At 37.3% G+C, this 9,882-nt stretch overlaps 1 protein-coding gene across 1 annotated transcript in view; it reads left to right on the top strand.

Annotated features, from left to right (window-relative positions):
- The first annotated feature begins 279 nt into the window (after positions 1 to 279).
- The window catches only part of LOC105807547 (lymphoid-restricted membrane protein-like), a 99,246-nt gene continuing 89,643 nt past the window's right edge, over positions 280 to 9,882 (top strand). Inside the window, exons 1-3 of the mRNA XM_012640969.1 lie at positions 280 to 850; positions 2,092 to 2,202; positions 7,954 to 8,134. Coding sequence (XP_012496423.1) covers positions 280 to 850; positions 2,092 to 2,202; positions 7,954 to 8,134 — 863 coding nt within the window. The remainder of the gene's footprint in view (positions 851 to 2,091; positions 2,203 to 7,953; positions 8,135 to 9,882) is intronic.

Genomic DNA, 9,882 nt, shown 5'->3' with positions numbered 1-9,882 from the left:
GAAATGAGTCTGTGAGCATAGGGCTTAGCACTATGCCTGGCACATGGTAAATCCTTCACATATGGCAGCTGTTCTTTTCTAGATGTTTGATTGCCAACGTTAAATGCATGGAAAGTTGCTTAAAGCAATTGAGCATCTGGTCTTGAGCCCTCCAAAGTTGATTTGGGAATAAACTGCCTGTTGCTAAATTATTGTTAGGACAATGCTAACTTTTAAATATGTATCTACTTTTGCCTATACTTTAGCTACTTTGTCTGTGTAATTGGGGGAAAGTCACCAATGGCCTCTGCAAGGAAGGTCCCTGAGAAGCGGCATCACCCGGTGGAAAGCATTTGTAGAAAAATCAGAGCCATCCAAAGGAGAGAAGCAATTTCAAATCCGATTCGACAGATAATCAAATACCAGTCTAGCAGTTTTGATAGTCCACAGACCAACAGCAAGAAAAATTTTGAAGAGGTACTGAGGAAACTGACCACTGCTCACATTCCTATGCCGGACTCTCATTTGTTAAGTTCTCAGAAAGCTGACACCTTCACTTCATCTCCTCAAATGATATCTTCAGGAACCCCATCCATTGCTCACCTCAGCCCCCCTGAGCCTGAGACATACTCTGTTTTTCTCACAAGTTCTGAAAACATCTCAATGCTAAGGTCAGAGCGCAACAAGAATTATACATCTTTGATGTCACAGATCAGAAAAGGGGAGTTCTCGAACAAGGATTCGAATAACTATTGCAGTGGAAATAATTTTAGTACCATAACACTTGACTTTGATTCCAACTTTTGTCGAAGCTCTGAATGTTTTGATCCTCAGGATTCAGTGGTAAAGAAATTATCTCTGAATGGAGATGGTAAATATTCATCTTTTAAAGTTTGTTTTTCCAGTAGAGCAATAAGCATATCTACATTTATAATACCTGAACTGAAAAAAACAAATCTACATTATCAAAGTTTGGATGGAAGCATCCATCTTTCCTTTTCTGTTTTAACCATGTTTGTTTCCTTCCCCCCACCAAAAGAAAATCTTATGTGTAAAGTGTAAGTATTTTCAATGTTTCCAATTAAAAACCTGATAGAAATTCTGGATTGTATTTATAATAATGTGATATTTCTCTACTGAACTGCGAACAGACTTTCTCCAGGCCAAATTAGAATGTCACAATGGGAATACATAGATACAGGGGAGTTAAAATTCATACAGTCCTCGGGTGTCTTGCTGAAATGACCATTTTAGCATTTCTTTGTGTAAGAGTCAAACAAACATGGAATGAAGTGTGGGTTCCATTGCAGGAGCGAAGGACATAGGCCAGGGGAGCATGTGAATTTTGCAGGCCAATTGAAGTGTAGGGAACTCTACTTAGAAGATTGCAAGAGTCCCATATGTAATAGGCATTGAAAAACAAAACAATGTAAAATGACACATCTGTAGAGCTAGTTTCTGCTTTCTCTCTATTTTTCTTAAAAATATTCCTGTTCGTGTAATACTAGTTGGCTTTTCCATAGAACATTTTTAATATTAAAGGGCAAAAAGTGCATTTCCCTCTCCATCTCTCTTTTCCCCCCATTCCTTTTATAAAACTTATAAAGTGAGGCCAGGCACAGTGGCTCACGCCTGTAATCCTGGCACTTTGAGAGTAATCCTAGCACTTCTCCCAAGGTGAGAGAATTGCTTGAGAGCAGGAGTTCAAGGCCTGACTGAGCAAGAGTGAGACCATGTCTCTATAGAAAAAAAAATAGAAAAAAAATTAGCCAGGCATCCTGGCGCATGCCTGTAGTCCCAGTTACTCCGGAGGCCGAGGCAGGAGGCTTGGTTGGGGCCAGGAGTTTGAGGTTGCTGTGAGCTCTGATGATGCCACTGCACTCTACCCAGTACAACAGGGCGAGACTCTGTCTCAAAAAAAACCTCAAAAACTTGGGAAAAATGAATAATAGGAGACCTTTCAAGATTACTTTTTTGTTGGTCCATTTAAGTTAAGTAACCACTATGGTGGGTGACTGTTTGTAAGGTTTCCTTGTTAAAATTAAACCAAAAAAATGGAAATTGTTGTAGCACAGAAAAGCATCTGGATTTGCAAACTTTTTCTTCTACTAGGATGGAAACAAGGAGCTGATGATGGCAAAGATATAACAGACAGCACTAACAGGGTCCGTGAGGAAGAAGTGCTCGCAAGTATTTTTTATGCATGTGACACAAAACACAAAGGTAAGTCGAAAGTTACCTGCTTTAACATTTGGTGATACTAACTAAGTCATCTGTACTTTCTATTGCGAGAGAAAGGGAAATGGTTTGGGGGTAGGGGATGTCTCTGTATGTGTGTCTACGCTTGTGGTGGATGCAGCCTAATTTGGGAATAAGATTGGCTATTTAGGTCTTGGTTATTTCTTTGTTCCTATTTTGCATTTTTTAACAGTGACTTGGATGATTTTGAGCTTAGCAGCTGACTTGCCAGCTGTAATCATTGATTGGAACTACTTACATGGCATAGGTGTTTCCCCACAGCAAGTATATATTTTAAATATACAAAACCACTATATGCAAGTTTAACTCAAAATTTTTAGTTAATTTTAGATTTTTTCACTTCTGTATTTTTTTGGAGATGTGTTCTTTTTAAGATTTCTGCAAGTAATTTTTAGTATGTAAATGATTCACGCTCATTGTAATAAAATTAATAAGCAGAAGAGAAAAAAATCATCAGTAATCTTATTTCCCTGAGTAACCATTGTTACCGATTTGTTTTATATCTTTACACAATTTCCTCTGTCAGTATGATTTTGTTTTATTTGGATTAAAATTTTTTTATTATAGAACATTCCAAATACATACAGGAGTAGAGAGAATAGTGCGACTAACTTTATATATGTGTTACAACCAGTTATGTCTCATTTCAACTCCACTCATTTTCCTCCACCCTGGATTATTTTGAGGCACATCCCAGACATCACTTTATTTCATCTGTAAGTATTTCAGTACATATTTCTAAGAGATAATGACTGATTTTAAACACAACTACAATGCCCTTATTACAACTGAAAAAGTAACATACTTTCCTAATATTATCAAATATCTTGTCAATGTTCAAAATTTCTCATTCGTGTGATATATATATATATATTATTTTTTTCTTAAATAGTTTTATTGTTCAAATCAATACCCAAGAAAGTTTTGTTCATTGCAATTGGTTGTCTGCTTTATCTCTATGTTGCCTTTCCATCTCTCTTTTTTGCATTTTATGTTAAAGAAACTGGTTCTTTTATAGTTTCCCATAATCTGAAATTTGGTAACTGTATGTTTGTTGGAACACTTACCCTGTTTCTGTGTCTCCTATGTATAGAGGTTTAATCAGATAAAAGTTTGAGGGTGTTATTTGTTTGTTTTTTGCTTTTCTGGGGGGGGGGCAAGAATTCTGCATAGATAGTGTTATGTGTTTTCATCAGAAGGCAAAGGTTGATGATGAAGGCCTAGATCTATTCTTTCATTAGGTGTTGCAAATGGTAATGTTCTATCTTTCCTTTCTAATTTACCAGCTGGAATACATCTATAAAGAGAAATTCCACTCTGCTTTATCAGCTGTTTGGCTATTCTGGGCCTCGTGTCCTGAAGGAGACGCAGGATAAAAGCTTGACTGCATCCCTTTATCTATCAGTTTGCAAATGATAAATTGGTCCTTGTAGCGTCCTTCAAAGATGACCAATGAAGTTTTGTGTATTATTTTGAATTCATGATTTTAATACATGTGACATATTTTATACATTGTAATTATTTGTCTCACTGATGTTTATCTTATTCTTATTGGTGCCCATCGTTGAGCAGCACAAGCAGTAGAAATCACTTCGTGTTGACTACAGAGTCATTTTGGGGGGTGGATGTAACTTTTCTATTAGTTTGAAATTATGTCAAAATGTAAAGTTTTAAGAAAAGTACAAATAATTTGCATTTGTCCTTTATCTAGATACGCCAGTTATTTACATTTTGTCCCAATTGCTTTATCATTGGTCTCTCCCTCCCTCTCCCTCCTTGCTCCCTCTCTCTCCAGCTCTTTCCCCCTCCCCTCTCCTTCCCCTTCCCTCTCCCCCATTCGAGACTAAGTTGCAGATATTACCCCCTTTTACTCCCAAGTACATCAGTGTGTATTTCCTATGTAAAAGGGCATTTGCTCACATGACCACATATCAGAACATTGCATATTGATGCAATACGATTATCTAGTTCACAGTTCCACATTCAGATTTTGTCTGTTGTCTCAGTACTGTACATATACTTCATAGCTTTTTTGTTTCCTGGTCCAGGATCCAATCCAAAATCACACCTTGTATTTCATTGTCACATCTCTTTAGTCTGATTTAATCTGGAACAGTTTTTCAGATTCTTTGTCTTTTTGACCTTAACTTTTTTGAAGAGTATAGGCCAGTTACTTTGTGTAATGTCTGATATTTCCTCTTAATTAGATTCAGGTTATTCATTTTTGGCAGGCATACCACAGAAGTGATGGTGTGTCCTCAGTCAGATATGTCAGGACTTTTAACTTTGATCACTTGGTTAGCGTACTGTCTGCCAGGTTTCTCCATGGTAAAGTTACTATTTTTTCCTTTGTAGTTAATAAGCATTTTATAGGAAGATACACTGAGTGAATGTAAGTATCCTCGTCCTCATCAAACTTTCACTCACTCCTTTTAGCATCCATTGATATTTCTTGCCTGAATCAATTATGATGATACTATAATGGTTGCCAAATGGAAATTTTCTCTCTCCCTCATTCTTGCTATGTTTATTACCCGTCAATCTGCCATAAGGGTTTTATCTTCTTACTAATTAATTACTATTACTATGAATTTCTGGATCCCTCTTATATTTGGTGGTTTGTAATTTGTTGCTATCATTATTTATTTTGATGCCAAACTGTCCCAGTATTGGCCATCAGGGTACTCTTCAAGCTGGCTGCTGTATCTGTCTGATACATCCCCTCTTTCTATGACATTTCCTTACTTCCTAGTGCAGCCTGATGGCCCGGGTACTAATACTTTCGGTGTGTGCCCCATAGTTTTTAATAGCTTCCTTGTTTTTCCTTGTATTATAAAATTCTCTAGGCTTATCTTGTACATTTCTTGCTCCTGCCTTGAAATCAGTTACTTCTTCAAGGATCCATGACACCTTTTCATGGGAAATGTTATATGGAGAGCACGATCTGGGCATAAGAAGTAGTTGTTGTTTCTAGGCATTTGCAGTGGTTAGATACAGAAAGTACTAACATTTTTTGAAGCCAAAATGCATTATGAGTTCATAGTCTTTCTTCCAATGCAAATTCAGAACTATTGGGTTTTTACTTCTCTCTTTTATCTCTGAATTGCTTTCTCACCCAATGACAATCCTGGTTCTCAACATCACCAATACAAATGCTCGTTTGCTTTACTCATACACACACAATAGTTTCAGAGTAATAATACCAAACTACTTCTATTAGTTCTCTATTGATGAATTACCAAAATCTGGCAGCTTAACACAACACAATTTTATTAACTCACAACATCTGTGGATAACAAGTTTAGGCACAGCTTAGCCGGACCCTTTGCTAAGGAACTCCAAGGCTGCAATCAAGATGCCGACTTGGGCAGCTGTCTTATCTGGGGCTGAACTGGGGAATATAACCTGCTTTTGTTGGCAGAATTTAGCATTTTGTGGTTATAGGACAGAGAAGCCTTTTGTTTCTGGCTATTGTCAGCTTAAAGCCTCCCTCAGTTTCTTGCCACCTGGGTCTCTCAACATAGGCAGCCCATAAAGCCAGCAAGGGAGTGACTCTAGCAAGACAGTTGCTACTGTCTTGGGTAGCTCAATCATGCAATGCCACACATGCACAGTTATCATCTTTGCCATATTCCATAGGTTAGAAGCAAGTCCCAAGTCACTTCCATGCTCCAGAGGAGGGAAGTACACAGGATGTGAACACCAGGAGGTAGGATCACAGGAATGCCTTAGGGTCTATCCACCTCACTACCCCAATATGATTGCTAAAAATGGTTTCAGACTTTTTTTGGCCATTCTTTTTTTTTAAATATATGATATACTATAATAACATATGCCCTAAGTATGCATGAAATGTTTCCAGACTTGTTTTATAATCTTCTTTTTCTCACTTAATAATTCAAATACTTAGATGCATCAACTAATTTTCTTCACGTGCTATACATTTTTGAATGTAACATATTTAACCAATCAATCTGATTTGGATATCTTCTGTTATAAACAACACTGTTACGAACATTTCTGTAGCAAAATATTTGTACTCTTAATTATATCTTTAGCATGAGTGGAACTTACTTCTTTCCAGAAGCTTCTCTGCTTGGATAGTATTTAAGAAATTATTTCTCTGACGAAAATAAGAAAGCTTCACTGAAGGGCCATGGGATGTGTATTAGGGTCCTCCAGTGGGAAGATACATCTACATCTCTATATCTATCTAAAGAGATTTTTTTTATAACAAACTGGGTCATGTGATTATGGAGGCAGGCAAGTCCCGAGATCTGCAGGGTGAGTCAGCAAGCTGGGGAGTCAGGAGAGCCAATGATTTGTTCTATTTTAAGTCCTAAGGCCTGAGAACCAGGTGAGCTAATAATATAGTTCCAGTCTAAAAGCCAACAGGCTTGAGATGAGGGAAGAGCCAACATTTCAGTTGACTCTGAAGGCAGAAAAAAAGCCAATGTACCAGTTTGAGGGCAGCCAGGCAGGAAGAATTCTCTGTCACTTGGGGGAAGGTCAGCTTTTTCCTTCTAGTCAGGCCTTCAGTTGATTGGCTGAGACCCACCCACATTAGGAAGAACAATCTGTTTTACTCTGTCTACAGATTTAAATGTTAATTTCATCCAAAAACACCCTCACAGAGACACCCAAAATAGTGTTTGACAAAATATCTGGGCACCCCATGGCTCAGTCAAGTTGACATATAAGTTAACCATCACAGGAGGCCTTTCTAATTTTGAGGAATATGATAGAGGGTTTAGAGTTTTAGTGAAGGAAAATGAGATAAATATATTCTTGTTGGCGTTCTAGCTCTCTTTCCAGTTCTACTGCAAATAAAGATAAAATAATCTCTCTAAATAATTGTATTAGTCATTTTATTTCTCTTTCTAATACTTAACCATCACATTTAAATGACATGTTACATTAAATTAATATTCCTTTTGAAGTTATTCAGTCTCCTTTAAAACTATCTCCTCTTCCTAATTACGAGACTTATTTTTTTCTTATGTCATGTTCTATCCTTACTTCCTCAAGGGAAGACCCTTCACTCTCGCATCCACCCTGTCTACCTTCTACTTATTTTTTCCTCCACCTGGCAAGCAGCCAGACCAAAGCAGCCTTTAGTTGGGAGTAAGAGAGAAGTCTTGTGTTTAAAGAAGATTAGTGTGTCAATTACTAACATAGTCTGGGTGATTTTAATTTCCGAATGTGATAGTAGAACTGATTGTGTCTAAGAACGGACTCCCTCCTCTCCTGCAAAAAAGGAGTCGAAGTTTTTTCTTGAGACTGAAATTTTATGTAGAGCAAAGGAAAAACTTCCTTCACTGAGTGCTTTTTAAAGAAAGAATGAGAGAAAACATACAGTGCCATTTTGATCACCTCCTGTAAGTGATTATTGATTACATATATTATCTATATTTAAACCTCACAACTCTATATGATACATATCATCATTCACATCTTATGGACAAAGAAACCAAGAGGCTCAGATTTTTTTCCCACAGCCACACAGCTGGTAATTATCAGAGCAAGATTTGACACTAGGTCCATTGGACTCTAGCCCAAGGCCAGTGGTCTGCTATACCATGCCAGCGTGACAGGACCATGAAGGTTGTGTGGCATGTTTCTAGGATCCAGGAGACATAACAGTTAAGCACCTCACTTGTTAAAAGTGTATCTTTCTCCATCTTTGAAAACTAATTTCCCTTTCTTCTTCTTAAGGCTCAGTCAGAGTGGCCAAAATAATGGATTACCTGAGACAAACACATAGCCAGGATTCTGAAGACAGTGGCCTTGAGGAGCTGTGGAATGTGCTGGATCCTGAGAAGAGAGACCCCCATGTGGATCTGGAAACTTTCCAGGCCCTCATGAAAGAATGGATGGTTTACTGTAGAAACAAATGGTAATCAGAGTCCCAGTGGGATGCATTTTAAGGTTCTAACAGTGGATTATAATTTATGGTAATCACCATTTTCCATTGATGAAAATGCTATGATCCGGTGCTTCTCCTGCTTTAGCATGCATTACAAGCACCTGAATGATGTTGAACCTGCTTGCTGGGCCCTACCAAGATTTAGTAGGTCTGGGGTGAAGCCTGATAATCTGCATTCTCACGAGTTTCCCAGTAATGCTGATAGTAGGGAGTGGACACACTTTGAGAACCACTCCTCTAATATGTTAATTCTGATAACATTCATTTCTTATGATTAGTGAGGAGCACATAGTCTTATGTTCTCACAAAGAATTGAGCTGGCGTTAGAGTCAAGTGAATTATTGATATTGACTATCAATCTGCAAATGTATTTAAATTCAAGAATGAACAACTCCCTTTTAAGGCCAGTGGAGCTAGTCAGTGAATGTAATTTGGAAGCCTAGAATACAGGGAGGCTAAGGGGAAAAAGAAAGGATAACGGAATTGGAAAAAAGGATAGAGGAAGAGAATGGCACCCATGGTCCCACGTGCCCCTGGCATATATGGGAGACATGTATCTTCTTTCACAGGAAACCTAATTCCTTCCTCCCACTCAGCCACTGATTTCCAGCTATCAGCCAATACATACTAGGGATTTGCTTAAAGATGATGTCAAACCCAAAGAATGGAAAAATTTGCTAGATTTCTGGCAGGGTTAGCACGTATAGATGACTTAAGCAAATATGACTGAAACAGTGTTTGCCATACACAGGTGAATAACGAAGACAAGATAAATATACAAAAAATGCATAATCTTATTAGTAATCAAAAAATGCAAATAAAGAGAAGGTACCCTTTTTGCCCATGAGTTTAACAGAGATTTAAAAGAATGACTCTGTGCTATGTCATGGTGGGGAAAGGATGGAGAAATAAGCCCTCTTATATATCGTTAATAGTGCAAGTTGGCATAGTTTTTTAAAAAGTAAATTTAGGAATAGTATCAAATCCTTAAAAATATGCAGTCTCTTTAAGCGACAATGTAACTTCAAGAAAAATAATTATATGCTCTAATATTTATACAGAAGGTAGTTTCTGATAGTGAAAAATAGAAGCACCTAAATATTTAAAACTAGACAACTGGACAAATAAATTATAGTACTTCCATGCCCTGGAATCCCAAATAGTCATTCAAAATAATAATTAGATAAATATTTGACAAGATAAATGGCCATATGTATTTATTTCAAATAAATAGGTCTCTATAGGTAGTATAATTTCATTTTTGTCAAGGAAAAAGTTGGGAAGAATATATGCCAAAATGATTATCTCCACACGATTGTTTTAATTTTTTGTTCTCTTATGAATTTGTTAATATTTCTAAAATATGTAAGTTTGTATGATAAAAATATCAATAATACATTTATAAAACAGAGTGAGAGCAAAAGAAAAAGCTCTTATTTGCATAACAAATATAATAGAAGAAACATGGGAGGTATAAATACAAAATATAGGAGCAGATACTCAGAAATGGTGATGAGTGTGTCCGTAGGAGTAATTGGAACACCGCGTGAGTGTTTCTGCCCGGCCAGCAATCTGACAGACGTCTCACACTGGAAACCAATGAGGTATAAGTACAAATCTGTAGAATTTTGTGGCTGCTCCAGGAAGAAGCTAAGGATTTGGTGCTTGGAAAGATTAAGTAACAAAACTCAAATTATAGGCCGGGCATGGTGGCTCAC

This window comes from Propithecus coquereli, unplaced genomic scaffold (assembly GCF_000956105.1).
Source record: "Propithecus coquereli isolate 6110/MARCELLA unplaced genomic scaffold, Pcoq_1.0 Scaffold16, whole genome shotgun sequence".
Lineage (NCBI taxonomy): Eukaryota > Metazoa > Chordata > Mammalia > Primates > Indriidae > Propithecus > Propithecus coquereli.
This window is presented reverse-complemented; position numbering and strand designations above follow the sequence as displayed.